We start from the raw sequence: 15,369 nt of genomic DNA, 5'->3' as shown, positions 1-15,369 counted from the left end.
AGCCGCTCCGTGCCCACTCGGGCACCGGCAGCAGCACCAGCGCGGGTGTCAGCGCGGTTCCCCGCTGCCGGCAGTGGGGAGGGGGCTCTGCCAGCAGCAGTTTGGTGCACCCGCAGCTACCTCACCTTTTGGCAGCGGCAGCTGGTGCCCCGGGCTGGAACATCCTGCATGCAGCACAGCACTGCCGGCTCCGGAGCTTCGCTCTATGAGTCACAGAATTTGGCTGGTGGTGCCTTCGCCGCTCACGCTGTCTGCAGCTCCCGGTGGTTTGACCTCAGCACCCCGAGCTCTGCCCGGGGCACGGTGCCGCCAGGCCCCGCCACAGCCACGGGTGTGTGCCCCTCCCGTGCCGTCCTGTGCGAACCCCCCGCACCCCGGGGCAGCCCCCGCTGCCGCGCTTGGTGCCTGCCCGGTTCGTTGCTGCTCAACGCGGCCGCTTGGCCCGGCCCACCCGGAGGGTCTCAGGCCGAGCAGCCGCCGCTCAGCCCGCTCCGCCGGACCGGCACCGCTCGGGGCTCGGGGCTCGGGCCGGCCCCGGGGTCCTGCCCGCCGGGGTGACCTGCCCGCCCACCGCCGGTGCCCCGATCCGCACTGTCCGGCGGGTCCCGGCGCTTCAGCACCGCGGACAGCGGCACCGGGCCCCGGACGGGCGCGGGGCGAGCGGGGGCGTCGGGGGAGCCGGGGACCGGGAGGCAGCACAACCGGCGGCTCCCGGCCCCGAGGACCTGCCGGTACCGGCCCCGCCGCGCCCCTCTGAGTGGGCGCCGGAACGGAACGGGGGTCGCGGTCCCCGAGACCGGGGAGAGCAGGGCCAACCCCGCCGCCCCATCGCCCCGCTGCCGGTACCCCGCTCCCCGCCGCCGTCCCGGTGCCTCTCCCGCCCCCGCCCCCCGCCGGTCGGTGCGTGCCCGGCGCTGACGTCAGCCCGAGCTCCCGGACCTATATAAGCACCGGCCGAGCCGCCGGCTCAGCTCCCGCGGGACGGACGGCGCTCCGCTCCACCGCCAGCGCACCGGAGGGGACAGCGCACCGGGTACGGGACGGCGCGCGGGTACGGGGGCAGCGCACCGGGCCAGCGCCGGTGAAGGGGACCGGGCAGGGCGCAGAGCGTACGGGACGGTGCAGGCTGCCGAGGAGGCGGCACCGCGCCCGGGCGGCCCCACGGTGGGTCGGTCCCGGCGCTGCCGCGCACACCGTCCCCTCGGGTTCCCCGCTCCCTTCAGCCGCGCCGGTACCCCGGTGTCTCCCCCTCGCACTGAGCCCCCCGCCCCGCAGGTGCGGACGGAGCCGAGGATGCGGCGGGCGCTGCTCACCCTCCTGCTGCTGCTCGTCCGCCCGCCGCCCGCCGCCCCCCGCCCCGCGAGCCCCGACGGCTCCGTCCCGGCGGCCGCGGCCGAGGCGGGGGATCGCCCGCTCTGGCCGCCGCTGGCGCCGCCGCCCCCGGAGCCGTGGCGGGCGCGGCGGGACGAGCCGCCGCTCTCCATCGACCTCACCTTCCACCTGCTGCGGCACCTCCTGCTGCTCGCCCGCGCCCAGAGCCAGCGCGCCCGCGCCGACAGCAACCGCCTCATCCTCGACGCCGTCGGGCGCTGAGCGCCGTCCCGGGGCTGCGCCGGGCTCCGGCCGCCCCCTCGGCCTCCACGCCGTGAGCTGCACCGGCAAACTCACGGGGAGCGGCACCGGAACCGGCTGCACCCGCCGCACCCGCCTCATCCTCGGCGCTGGGGCAAGTGGCCGCGGTACCGGTCCCGGCACAGCCCCGGGACGGCCCGCTCTCGTTTTGTAATAAAACGTGGTGGAAGCCCGAGGCGTGAGCGAGTGCGGGGCGGGGAGGGCGGACGGGGCTGCGCGGGGCCGGGGCGCCGGGCTCACCGGGAACGGGGGACAGAATCACCGGGAACGGGGGACAGGCTCACCGGGAACGGGACAGGCACACCGGAAACGGCGGTACAAGCTCACCGGGACAGGTTCACTGGGGACAGGGGCCGGGCTCATGCGGGAGCAGCGGGGCAGGCAGCACAGAGCACACCAGCGGGGGACAGGGCTGCGTGTGTCCGTGGGTGGGGAACACGCACCGTGGTCTCCGTGGGGGAAGGAGCTCCCAGCCCGAGGCGAGGCGGCCATGGGCGCAGTGGGAAGCGAAGGGCGCAGGGCGATGGGAGCCGCAGGTGCCTTGCCACAGAGGAGCAGGGCAAAGGGGTGCTGCACCCACATGGGACAGCCAGGGACGTGGCGGGAGGGAAACCAGAGCTCTGCATGTGGCAACCCCCGGAGCTGCTGTCAGAGCCGCGGGGGCTGTGGGGACAGACACAGGCCCTTCGGGGGACACGGCTGTCCGTGCAGGGGCGGTGGAGGGCAGCACGGGTGGGGGGCAGGGGTGCAGGCAGCAGGGTGCAGCCCCCATGCTTCACATGAGCTGGTTTCAGTGGGCTGGGGGCAGCGACAAAGGACGAAGGAGCTGAGGAAAGCCAGGAGGCCTGTGAGGATGAGCCCCAGAGCAGCCACAGGGTGCCAGGATGGCTGAGGGTGGAAGGGGCCCCGGGAGATCCCCCGCTCCAACCCCCGCTCAGGGCAGGGGCAGCTGGAGCTACTTGCTCGCAGTCGTGTCCATTCGGGCTTCGAAAGAGGAAAGTCCCTCTGGACACGAGAAACTTGGAGCTGGAAGACTGTACTGGCAAGAAAGACCATAATAGAAGAGGCTTCCCAGAGCATCTCCCCGCTGGAAGATGTTCAAAAGCAGACTGGACACAGACCTGGGCGACCTGCAGAGCTGGGACGGGGGAGCCCCAGAGGCCGGGCCCCCCGTGTGTCTGCGTGGCTGGGGGGCACAGCTTCCCCAGGCGACCTCTTTGATCAGCATCGCTGTAAAAAATGTATGCTGTTTTTTTTTGGAAAATAACAAAACACAACCCCCCAAAAAAACAAAACAAAAAGCTTTGGAAAAAAGCTTCAGTGGAATCTCCTCTGCTTCAGTTTGTGCTCGTTGTCTCTGGTGCTGTCACCAGGCTCTGTGTCCCTTCCCTCCCATCACAGACGTACACACACGGCTCCGGATCTCCCCGAGCTGTCTCTGCTCCAGGCTGAGCAGCCCCAGTTCCCATCATGTGGCAGATGCTCCAGACCCTTGGTCATGTCTGTGGCCCTTCCCTGGACTCCAGCAGAGACACATCCTCACAGAATCAGAGAGTCCCAGAGTGTCGGGGGTTGAAGGGCCCTGGAAAGCTCATCCAGTGCAATCCCCCCATGGAGCAGGAACACCCAGCTGAGGTTCCACAGGAAGGTGTCCAGGGGTTGGAATGTCTGCACAGAAGGAGACTCCACAACCCCCTGGGCAGCCTGGGCCAGGCTCTGCCACCCTCACCCCAACAAGTTGCTTCTCCTCTTTCAGTGGAACCTCCTGTGTTCCAGTTTGCACCCATTGCCCCTTGTCCTGTCCCTGGTTGTCACCAGAAGAGCCTGGCTCCATCCTCCTGACACTCCCCCTTTCCATCTTGATCCCCAGGAATGAGTCCCCCCTCAGTGTCCTCTTGTCCAGCTCCAGAGCCCCAGCTCCCTCAGCCTTTCCTCCCACGGGAGATGCTCCACTCCCTCCAGCATCTTGGTGGCTGCGCTGGACTCTCTCCAGCAGTTCCCTGTCCTGCTGGAACTGAGGGGCCACAACTGGACACAAGATTCCAGGTGTGGTCTCCCCAGGGCAGAGCAGAGGGGCAGGAGAACCTCTCTGACCTACTGACCACCCCCTTCTAACCCACCCCAGGTACCATTGGCTTCCTGGCCACAAGGGCCCAGTGCTGGCTCGTGGTCACCCTGCTGTCCCCAGGACCCCCAGCTCCCTTTCCCCTATGCTGCTCTGCAACAGGTCACTCCCAGCTTACACTGGAACCTGGGGCTGTTCCTGCCCAGATGTCAGACTCTACACTTGCCCTCAACCTGGGTTCTGCAGACACGACCTCCCCACACCACCAGTGCTCCCCCCGCACAGCCCACGGTGCCACTGGCCTCTCCACTGGGAGGGCATGTTGTCATCTCCTCTCCAGCTCGGTGTCACCAGAGCTGTTTGTAGCTGTTACCCTTCACGTCCCTCAGCAGGTTCCGCTCCAGACGGGTCCCCAAAGCCCATGGGCACTGCAGGGATGGAAGGTAGAGCTGCCCACCAGGATTGGGACAGACACAGGTGTCCTGGGGGGTGGCCTGGAGGCACTGGGAACCCATGGTGGAGATCCAGCGCAGGGAGAGGGGCACACGACCGCGCAGAGGGACAGATGACAAAGCAGGAATTTTCAAACTTTGTCCGGTTGTGCATGGAGGGCGTCAGGCGGCCAGAGATCGGCCGGGGTGTGTGAGGTCAAGGTGAGCGTCCACGCCACCCCGTGTGCTCGGGGGCTGCCCAAGGGACAGGCTGGGGCTGGGGAGGGCAGGGGCAGATGCCAAACGTGTGGAGATGGGACTCCAGGAAGAAAACTACCCAAAATAGAGGGGAATCAACCTGGGGCTCTCCCGAGACACCCCAGCCCCCAAAGTGGTGCCCAAGGGTGCCCAGAGGCTGCTGATGTCCCTGTGATCATCGTCATCTCTGGAAGGTGATGGGGAGAGAGGAACGTCCCTGAGTGGTGGAGAAGGGCAAATGTCGCACCCCCAAACGGCCCCGAAGGGCAGGGGCAGAGATGGAGAGAACATCCAGCCTCCCCTCGGACCCCAGGGACCACGCGAGCCCTCCCAGGGGGCGTTTCTGGCACGTGAAGGAGCTGACAATGACCAGCTGGGCCACAGGGTCCATCCCCGCAGCAGCGTTGGCTCAGGGACACGGGAGAGCAGTGATGTCCCCAGCCAGGGCTGAGCACGTGTCCCCACGCTGGGCTGTGGGGGCTGGCCGGTGGACACGGGTGGGTGCAGTGCTGTGCCGGGGGCTGGTGGCCAACAGGGCACCGTGCCGGGGTCATCACTGTCGGGGCAGTGGGGTGGCACTCACTCATGTTCACAGATAACACCAAATCCCCAAGTTCATGGGTACCACCAAATCCACAGGGACCAGTCACTCTGCTGGAGGGCAGAGCTGCCACCAGCGGGGACATTACAAGGACCAAGGCAAAGCCCGGCCTGAGCAGGCAGAGCCCGACCCACAGCTACAGCGAGCTCAGCGTGGGGCCATGGGGAGGGACCAGCGCTGGGCTGTGTCCCCTGCGGGGGACACGTGGCGCCATGTCCCATGGAGGAGGGTGGTGGTGCCGTGTCCTGGCCCATGGCACCTGTGGGGTCACACCGTGGTGGGCTCAGCTGCTGCACTGGTGCCTCTTGTCCCCCCACCCTCCCCAAGCGGGGTCACACCAGGGAGCTGCCGTGGACCCCCCAACTCTCTTTTTAATGGGTGCGCTGTTCCTGGGAGGTTCCCTCGCACCCAGTGGGAATTTCCCCTGCCCCAACTTGTGTCACCAGCTCCTACACTGTCCCCGCGCCCTGTGGAGCAGGCTGGCCCCACATCCCCACACACCATAAAGCAGCTGTGGGGTGTCCTCTCCCCCAGCTCCTGTCCCCACTGTGTCCCTTGCCTGGCCAAGTGTCCCTCCCTGTCTGCTCCGGGGGCCCCAGCCTGGGCCAGGAACCAGCGGCAGCAGGGGGAGGGTCCTGCTGGCACAGCCCAGACATGGGGGTCTCCTTGACTGCCGGGGAACCCCCAGCCTCCTGGACACCCCACTGGGGCCCAGCGCTGGTGTCACCAGGACCTGCCACACACTGGTGCCCCTGGGGGCCCGTCCCGCACCCCGGACCCTGGCCAGGTCGGTGTGGGGTGCTCAGGTCTGCTGGGTACTGGGGGCCCTTGCTGCCCCTTGGCAGGGACAGCGGAGGTGGCAGCTGGAGACCCCCCTGCAGTGCCCCAGCCCCAGGGGACCTGCCCACCCCCAGCCTCAGCCCCACGAGGAGCCCCTCGCCATGTGCATCATCCTCCGCATCAGCCCTGACGCCACGGTGGCGCGGGACGAGGCGGGTGACGCAGCCGGCGCTGCCGCGGCGCTCCCGGGGGGCTCGGCCAGCGGGGCGGGGGGCGCGGGCCCCGAGACGGCGCCGATGGCGGCTCCCGGCTGTGTACTCAGCCAGCTCAGCCAGCACTGTTTGCTCGGTGCGCCCGGGGGACGGTGCTGCCCAGACTGTGTCCGGCACAGCGGGGGGGCTGGCGGGGCTGGGGGGGCAGGTGCAGGCAGGGATGTGGGCAGGGATGCAGGCAGGGATAGAGACAGGGATGCGGGCAGGGATACGGGCAGGGATGCAGGCAGGGATGCGGGCAGGGATACAGGCAGGGATGCAGGCAGGGATGCGGGCAGGGATACAGGCAGGGATAGAGGCAGGGATGAGGGCAGGGATGCGGGCAGGGATAGAGGCAGGGATGCGGGCAGGGATGAGGGCAGGGATAGAGGCAGGGATGAGGGCAGGGATACAGGCAGGGATGCGGGCAGGGATACAGGCAGGGATGGAGGCAGGGATGTGGGCAGGGATGCGGGCAGGGATACAGGCAGGGATGCAGGCAGGGATGCAGGCAGGGATGTGGGCAGGGATGCGGGCAGGGGGCAGAGCTGCTGCCCTGGCTGCCGGAGCTGAGCTGCACTGGGGCTCCCTGGGACCCACCACTCACGGGGGGTCCGGGACACTGCTGGGGTGGGGGGGCTGGGCCTGCACCCCGGCCGGACCCCGTGGAACCGGCACAGAGCTGTGGGGGGCAGCCCCCATGCCCACCCCAGCCCACACACCACACTGGAGACACCATCCTCACACGGGGTTTAATGTCCAACAGGAGCAGCTCTGGCGTTTGGGGAATCCCAGGCGCAGGGGCTCGCCGGGGGCGCCGGGACAGCGATAGGCAGGGTCCAGTGCTGCCCCACGGCGCCGGCTCAGTGCTGACCTGTGTGGGAACGCGGGCTCAGCACCGCGTGGTGCAGCCCCCCCAGCCCCTGCAGGCTGGGACACAGGGAGGGCCTGGGTGCCCCGAGGTGTGACCCCCCCAAACATCCCATCCACTCCCCCTTCTGTCCCCAGAGGTGCCTCCTCTGCCCCATGGCCTGGCCCATCCCCATCCCGCTGAGGGTCTCACCATGGGGGGAGCTCACTGGCTTCTGCCTCGGCCCCACATCTGCAGGGGAAAGCAAGTGACAAGCTGGAGCCAGGGACAGCCCGGCTCGCTGCAGGACCCGCGCAGCCACAGCGCGACCACGGCGCAGCCACACGCACACAGGGCTGGTCATGGCACGGCCGCCCCTGTGGGCACGGCAGCCCCAGCGCCCTGCGCTGCAATTGGAGCCCTGGGGACAAGCGCAGCAGCCAGACACAGCGCGACAGAGCATGGCAGAGCATGGCACAGCATGGTACACCATGGCACAGCACAGCACAGCATGGCAGAGCATGGCACAGCACAGCACAGCATGGCACAGCACAGCAGAGCATAGCACAGCATGCACAGCATGGCAGAGCATAGCACAGCATGGCAGAGCATGGCACAGCACAGCAGAGCATGGCACAGCATAGCAGAGCATGGCACAGCACGGCACAGCATGACACAGCACGGCACAGCATGGCACAACACGGCAGAGCATGGCAGAGCATGGCACAACACAGCACAGCATAGCAGAGCATGGCACAGCACGGCACAGCATGGCACAACACGGCAGAGCATGGCAGAGCATGGCAGAGCATGGCACAACACAGCAGAGCATGGCACAGCATGGCAGAGCATAGCACAGCAAAGCATGGCACAGCATGGCACAGCATGGCACAACACGGCAGAGCATGGCAGAGCATGGCACAACACAGCACAGCATAGCAGAGCATGGCATAGCACGGCACAGCATGGCACAGCACGGCACAGCATGGCAGAGCATAGCACAGCAGAGCATGGCACAGCATGGCAGAGGCATGGCACAGCATGGCACAGCATGGTAGGGCACAGCATGACATGGCACAGCATGGTAGGGCACAGCATGGCACAGCACAGCATGGCAGAGGCATGGCACAGCATGGCACAGCATGGTACAGCACAGCATGACATCGCACAGCGTGGTAGGGCACAGCACAGCACAGGATGGCATGGTAGGGCACAGTACAGCACAGCATGGCAGAGCATGGCACAGCATGGCACAGCACAGCATGGCAGAGCATGGCACGGCAAGGCACAGCACAGCACGGCACAGCAAGGTACAGTACAGCACGGCACGGCACAGCACGGCACAGCACAGCATGGCACGGCACAGTACGGCACAGCATGGCACAGCACGGCACAGCATGGCACAGCACGGCACAGCATGGCACAGCATGGCACAGCATGGCACGGCGGGGTCTCACCTTCCACGGCTTCGGGCGCCTCCAGGCTGTCCAGCCGGTCCTCGTCCCCCGCGGCCTCGCTGCCGTCCCCCGGTCCGTCCCCGTCGTCCTCACCCAGCGGCTCTGCGGATGGGGGACAGGTCAGCCAGGGCTCTCTCCTCAGCCTGGGGACACCCCGCGGGGTGGGGGACACGTGACACAGCAGGACGTGAGCCAGAGGGGACATGGGGCAGGCCTGCCCCCACAGGGTCCCTGGGCAGTGGACGAGGGGCCACACGTCCCATTCCTGTGCAAAGGGGATGCACATCCACGCAGAGCATGCAGTGGTGGTGGGGCTCTGCCCGTGTGAGGGCTGGGCACCCCGGGCAGGCCTGGGGACCCCCAGGGCACGACAGCGCTTGTCCCAGCGCCGCACCTGTCTGGAACTCGATGGTCCTCAGCATCTCAGCCACGTAGTCCACGTTGATGGAGAAGTGGTCCATGTTCTCGTAGCCGGGCTCTGGGCGGCTGCTCATCGACACCTTGGACATGTCCATGATCCTGCGGGCAGGCAGACCCCCCGGGAGATGCCAGGCTCCGGCACCCACGCGGCTCCTGCGCCCCCGGCCCTCTGCCCCCCATGCCCAGCCCTCTGCCCCCCGGCCCCACTCACTTCTTCAGTAGCTCCTTGGAGTGCTGTGGAGGAAAGCAGGGGGGGTCAATGTCACCCTGGAGCAATGGGACCTGAGACCCCATCAACCAGACATCACCCCCACCACAGCACAACCCGGGGGCAGCCCCACCTCCTTCAAAGTGACCACAGTCCCCTCCCCCTGCCCCGAGGGGCAGCCCCAGCCCCCCAAGGGACCCATGGCCCCACCACACAGCCCTGGGGCAGTCCTAGAGCCCTGGAGGGACCTGTCGCCCCGCACAGTGCCCCAGGACAGCCTGGGGACAGCCCCATTTCCCCAGAGAGTCCTGACCCCTTGCACCCCCATGGCCCCACCAGCACAGACCTGCAGGTACACGGCCATCTGGGGCTCCTCCATGGCCTGGATGGCCGACTCCACCAGCTTGGAGGAGGCCTCCAGGTGGTCTCCGTACTGGCGGATGAGGCCCCGCACGTGCTGCACCTTCTCCTCCTGCTCCCGCGCGATGCTCTGCAGCAGCTCCTTCTTGCGCTCCTCCAGGATGCTGTACAGCGAGTCGAAGCGCAGCCCCAGGTGCTGCTTCTGCCGCCGGCCGTTCTCCTGCAGGAGCACCGGGCTCAGGGGCTGCCACGGCCCTGCGTGTCCCCACCACGGGCACGTGGCCTCAGGGCTCCGCGCAGTCCCCAGGCCCCCCCTGGCCCCCACCTCGATGGTGTGGCAGATCTCCTCCATCTGCGTGATGATGGCCTGGATGCGGTCGTTCCCCGCCACCAGCATGGCGATGCCATCGCTGAGCTCGCTCTGGGAGGGGGTGGGATGGGTGTGAGGGCCGGTTGGGTGGGCAGCCCCCCAGCCCCTGCGACCCCCCCTCCAAGGGCACCCACCTTCTGCCGCTGGTAGACGGTGGGCAGCGGTGCGACCTCGCAGTCCTTGTGCGCCCCGAAGACCTTGCAGAGGGAGCAGGTGGGCGCCTCGCAGCGCAGGCAGTAGATGTTGATCCGCTCGTCCTCGTGCTCCTCGCACATGAGGTGCTGCTCGGCCTTGGCGTGCAGGGGCCTGCGGGGGTCGGGCAGCGCTGCCCACTGGTGGGTCTGGATCCCACGGACACCCCCGTTCTCCAGGGACACCCCTGGCCCAGAGACACCGCGGACCCCAGGGACACCCCTGACCCCAGGGACACTGTGGACCCCAGGGACACGGCGGACCCCAGGGACACCCCTGACCCCAGGGACACTCCAGCCCTCCCCAGGGACAACTCTGACCCCAGGGACACCCGTGGCCCCCAAGGGACACCCCCGGCTCCAGGAGAACCTCCGACCCTCAGGGAAACCTCCAAACCCCAGGGACACCCCCACCCCAGAGACATCCCTGGCCCTCCAGGGACACCCCCAGCCCCTCGTGGTCCCTGTTACCCCCACGGTCCAGATGGGCTCCCGACCCCAGCTCTGCGCTTGCAGCCCCCCCACCCCGTCGTGGGATCCCTGTCACCCCCGGGGCTCGCTCCCCCGTGGGGTCCCCGCTGCCGCCGTGGGGTGTCCGCACCTGGCCGACTCCTGCTTGTAGATGTCGATGATGTTCTCCACCAGCAGGTTCCGCTGCAGCCCGTACACGCCGTGCCGGTCCAGCACCACCTCGTGGCGGCACGACGGGCAGCGGAACCGGCCGCCCGACGGGACCGCGCTGGAGCCCCGCGACTGCCACAGCGGGTTGGAGGCCTGGGGGGGCGGCGGGTCACGGCCGCGGAACCCCCGCAGCCCCCCAGGAGCCCCCTCCACGGCTCCGCCGCCGGGACCCCGCGGGGCCCTCCCCCCCAAGCCGTGTGTCCCGAATCCCCCGCGCGGGCACGGGCACGGACACGGGCACGGACACGGACACGGACACAGACACGACTCCCCCCCCTCGACGCGACCGGGCAGTCCCCACCGCGCCGGGAGCGGCTCGTCCCGGGGTCCCGGCGGCTCGTCCCGGGGCCGGGACCGGCTGCAGCCCCCCCGGCGGCCGCGGGCCGGTGCGGGCGCACCTGGAAGACGTCGTTGGCGCACTTGCGGCAGAGGTTGTGCTGGCAGGGCAGGATGACCACGGGCTTGGTGAACATCTCCAGGCAGATGGGGCAGATGAGCTGCTTCTCCAGGCTCTCCATGCTCCGCGCCTCCGCCAGCAGCGGCTTCAGCCCCACCGCGAAGTTCATCGCCGCGGTCCCGGCCCGGCCCGGCCCGGCTCTGCCCAGCACGGCTCCGCTCCGGCTCCGGCCCCGGCCGCCCGGTGCCCGCTCTGCCCCGGCCCCGGCCTCGGCCCCGCTGAGCGCCGCGCTAATTTTAGCCGCCCCCGCCCCGCCGGGGCCGCCGCAGCTGTCGGCGGCGTCGGGTGACACTGAGTCACGGCGCCGCGCTCAGCGGGGCCCCACCGGCGCCCCCGGCCCCACGACCCGGCCCCGCTGACCCCCGGGACCGGCTGACCCCCAGGGACCGGCTGACCCCCAGGGACCGGCTGCCCCCCGGAGCGTGGCTGACCCCTGGGGACTGGCTGACCCCCTGGAACCAGTCGACCCCTGGGGACTGGCTGACCCCCGGGACCAGCAGCCCAAGTGGGCTCGGGCAGGTGGCCGGGGCAGCAGGGGCTGAGGCACACACCACCCCTCCGGGGGGACCTCCCCCCATGCCCATCCCATCCCGTCCCATCCCATCCCAAACCACCCCTGAGCCCTCGGCCTGGTCAGAGCCCCATTCTCCTGGGATGAGCAGCGCTGCTCCAGGGGCTCCACAGGGCTCCCCCACCACCTGCTGCCTGGGAGGACGAGGGGCTGGGACCCCATCCCACAGACCCTGGGTGGCCGGGGCAGGTGGGTGCGGGGTCTGCAGAGCTGCGATGGAGCAGGGCCTGGCAGGGCAGAGCTGCCGGGGTCTCCCGCAGGCAGCGGGCACAGGCCAGGGTCACCCAGGCCCCACGGACCCCGTCCAGCGCCAGCCCCCCAAACCGCAGCGTGGAAGGGTGCCCGGGAGGGACAGTGCCAGGAACATCCCCATCCTGCTGCTCACCTCGACACTCCGGCTATATTTAGGGAGTGAGACAGAGCCTGTGCAGCTGCAAACAGAGGCTGCTGCCTGGGCAGCGGGAAGGAAGGGCCAAAGGATCACTGCGTCCCCTTTGTCCCTCCGCTCCCTGCGATGCGGTGGCACCATCCAGCCCTGCCACATCTCCCGAGCGAGCAGGGCAGGAGCCGGGCAGCGTGGCTGGTTGGGAGCAGGGCTCAGGGGCAGCACATCACAGCAGGACCGTCACCCTGAGCCATCAGCCAGAACACCGGGCGGGAAGCGCCCCAGGGCCAAGTGAACTGCTCCCCAGGGGTGCACTGCACACAGCACAGCGACAAGGACGGGGCTGCGCAGCACGTCAGCGGCAGGAGTGGGGACAGGCCCCGCGGCCACCCCAGCAGGACCAGGGTGCTCAGCCAGGCTGCTGCTGCCCCACGCACCGCAGCAGTGATGGGGAAGCACAGCCATGGGAGCCAGCCCTGTCCCAGGAAGGTGACAGGAGACACCGTGATGTTCACCTCTGCGAGGAAGCAACCCCTGACCAGCCACAACCCACTGGTGAGGGCTGTGAGTGAGGCCCCACTGCAGCACAGGTCATGAGGAGCAGCTGAGGGACCTGGGGGGTTCAGCTGGAGAACAGGAGCTGAGGGGAGACCTTCTGATCTCTGAACTGCCTGAAAGGAGCTTGGAGCCAGGGGGGTCGGGCTCTGCTCCCCAGGAACAAGCGCCAGGAGCAGAGGAAACGGCCTCAAGTTGCCCAGGGGAGGTTGAGCTTGGATCTGGGAACAATTTCTTCCCCAAAGGGCTGTGGGGCATTGGAACAGGCTGCCCAGGGCAGTGCTGGAGTCACCATCCCCGGGGGTGTTTAAAAGGTGTTCAGACGAGGTTCCCAGGGACATGGTTTGGTTCTAGAGTTGGCTGGGTTAAGGCTGGACAGGATGATCCTGAGGGTCTCTTCCAACTCAAATGATTCTGTGATCCTCTACTCCACACCCCACCCAGCCCACCACCCCCCCGGGACCCCCAGCGCCCAGCACAGGCAGCACCAGGACAGGCCCGTCCCGCTGCGGAGCGTTCGGCAGCCCCTGCTGAGACAGACACCACACAGAAACGCGCTCCCCTCCTCTCATCCTTTAATGGTGCCCATAAAACCTGTACAAACCCAAGGAAAGCGCCTGTCCTGGGCCCAGCCCTGCAGGGAACCTGCCAGCAGTGAGCGTGGGGTGCAGCCAGTGCCCCAGGGCCACGGCAGGGCAGAGAGGGATGGGGCGCAGCAGGTGTCACCCCCATCCCACGAGCAGTGTTTGGCACCCAGCACCCATCAGGAGGATCCCCGGGAGGGCGGCAGCGGGCTCAGCCCAGCCCCGGAGGTTACAGTGCTAGCGGTCTTGGAAACGCTCGGCTCCCTCTTGGGAGACGCGGAGCTTGGCCCGGAGAGGTCCCCGCTCGGGCCGGCTGCCGGTGCCACACGGGGGCACCGCGGCGGGCCAGGCACTGGGGACGGGGCGCAGCAGCGGGGGGGTCGGGCCACCCCCACCACCAGTGCTGGGAGACAAGGGCATCGCCCTGGAGCTGCTCGAGCAGGGGCAGAACCGCCTCTGCAGTGATGCTGGCCAAATTAACCTGAGATTCTAGCCACCCTGAGGCTGGAGAGCCAACACGGGCGGCACGACGGGGGTCCCGGAAAGTGACAGTCCCAAAGGAGGATCCCTGCAGGGACTGAAGTCAGCCTCAGGCATCGGTCCTGGCGCTGACAGACGGCAAGGGCTCCGCACCGGCTGGCGGGGGCTGCGCCACAATGGGTGGATCTGGAAAAGAAGGGCTGCAGGTGAGCGGCTCCGGCCCGTCCCACAGTGCCGGCGAGTGGGATCTGGCACAGCCCAACACCCCACAAAGGCTCCCCGAGCCCAAAGCTCCCAACCTCTCGCCAGCACGCAGCCATGCAGCTGTGTCCCCCACCCCACGGAAACCTGCAAAAGTGACCCCCACAGGGACCAGCGTGCCCAGCACCCAGGGAACGAAGCCAGCCTGGCGCACGCTGCTGTCACATACTCCATGTCCCAGAGAGCATGGGCCCAAGTGTCTCTCGGTCACAGACTCTTGCAGGGGCTTCAGGGAGCCCCTGCCCAAGGCAAAATGAGGAGGGAGAAGGTACCCCCATGGTCCGTGTGGTGGCTCCTTCCACCAGCCCCAGTTGGGACGGGAAACACCGAGGGCTGGCTGTTAAGCAACAGATGCAGCTAAGTCAGGTCTGAGCCCCAAACCAGAGCTTCAACCCCCAGGCAAGACGAGACGGGGGGAGCCCCCCGGAGCCCCCCACCAAGCCCGGTGGCCTCAGCCCGACTCACCGCTGTCCTCCGCCCGCATCTGCGCCTCCAGGTCCTTGGGGTCCACGTACTTGTAGGACTCGTCCTCCTTGGGCGGGCCGCACGCCCCGCAGCAGAAGCAGCAGCAGCAGCAGCAGCAGCAGCAGGTGAGGGCACCGCAGCACAGAGCCAGCGCCTGCGGGGCGGGACGGCCGCGGTGAGCCCCCCCGAGCCCCGCCCGGCCGGAGCCCCGTCCCGCAGCCCCCGCAGCGCCCCGCGCCGCCCGGGCAGCGCTCAGCTCACCCGGAACCACCACTTGGACAGGAGGAAATAGTGCTTGACGGCATCGTCCCCGAACTGCTCGGCCACGTAGAGCCCCAGCGAGCCGTACTGGTCGTACAGCCGGCGCTTCTCCTGGTCGCTCAGCGTGGCGTGGGCGCTGTTGATCTCCTTGAAGCGCTCGGCGGCCTCCGGGTCATCGGGGTTCTTGTCCGGGTGGTACTTGAGCGCCAGCTTCCTGCGGGACACGGGCCGTCGGACGGGCCGCCCCGCGCCCACCCCGCACCGCCTGCCCCCCCCGCCCCGCCCCGCGCCGCTCCGCACCGATAGGCCTTCTTGATCTCCTCGGGGGAGCTGCCCTTCTGCAGCCCCAGGACGCGGTACAGGCTCTCCCCGACCCGGGACAGCTTCCGCTGCGGCCGCCCGGCCTCCGCCATGGCGCCCCGGGACGGCGGCACCGACCGCCCGCCCGCCCGGCCCTGCGGCACCGACCGCCCCGACCGCCCGGCCCGGCCCGGCACAGCCCGGCCCTGCCCGCCGCTCTGCGCACGCGCCGGCACGGACGGCCCCCCCGCCGCACCGGACGCGGTGGCAGCCGTGTCACAGTCCCGCACGGGGACAGCCCCAGCACAGTGACCGGCCCCCCCACAGGGCGACACCCCAAGCACGCACCCTGAACCGCCGGTACACGGTGGCACCCCCAGCAGGAAGCGTCACCCTTACCCCTCCCACATGCACATGGTGACACCCTTATCACACAACCCCCCCCACAGTGACACCCCAGCACACACCCCCACATGCACGGTGACACCCCAGCAC

At 68.8% G+C, this 15,369-nt stretch overlaps 3 protein-coding genes across 3 annotated transcripts; 1 reads left to right on the top strand and 2 right to left on the bottom strand.

Annotated features, from left to right (window-relative positions):
• Positions 1–1,281: 1,281 nt before the first annotated feature.
• On the top strand, positions 1,282–1,593 carry UCN (urocortin; the record flags this gene model as incomplete). The annotated part of the gene is made up of 1 exon (XM_082048501.1): positions 1,282–1,593. Exon 1 carries the CDS (start codon positions 1,294–1,296, stop codon positions 1,591–1,593), a length of 300 nt encoding a protein of 99 aa, XP_081904627.1. The 5' UTR covers positions 1,282–1,293.
• Positions 1,594–6,756: 5,163 nt separating this feature from the next.
• Positions 6,757–11,225, bottom strand: TRIM54 (tripartite motif containing 54). The gene is made up of 10 exons (XM_082048472.1): positions 10,954–11,225; positions 10,476–10,648; positions 9,818–9,989; positions 9,639–9,734; positions 9,300–9,533; positions 8,957–8,979; positions 8,720–8,844; positions 8,326–8,427; positions 7,082–7,120; positions 6,757–6,892 (listed from the first exon to the last, which is right to left on the bottom strand). Exons 1-10 carry the CDS (start codon positions 11,119–11,121, stop codon positions 6,882–6,884), a joined length of 1,143 nt encoding a protein of 380 aa, XP_081904598.1. The 5' UTR covers positions 11,122–11,225; the 3' UTR covers positions 6,757–6,881.
• Positions 11,226–13,087: 1,862 nt separating this feature from the next.
• Positions 13,088–15,213, bottom strand: DNAJC5G (DnaJ heat shock protein family (Hsp40) member C5 gamma). Its single transcript, XM_082049381.1, has 4 exons — positions 14,875–15,213; positions 14,575–14,788; positions 14,314–14,467; positions 13,088–13,773 (listed from the first exon to the last, which is right to left on the bottom strand). Exons 1-4 carry the CDS (start codon positions 14,985–14,987, stop codon positions 13,697–13,699), a joined length of 558 nt encoding a protein of 185 aa, XP_081905507.1. The 5' UTR covers positions 14,988–15,213; the 3' UTR covers positions 13,088–13,696.
• Between the last annotated feature and the right edge of the window lie 156 nt (positions 15,214–15,369).

This window comes from Streptopelia decaocto, assembly GCF_964273445.1.
Source record: "Streptopelia decaocto genome assembly, chromosome: 3".
In the NCBI taxonomy this organism is placed as follows: domain Eukaryota; kingdom Metazoa; phylum Chordata; class Aves; order Columbiformes; family Columbidae; genus Streptopelia; species Streptopelia decaocto.
The sequence above is the reverse complement of the archived record's forward strand: the minus strand, read 5'-3'. Positions and strand labels throughout refer to the sequence as shown.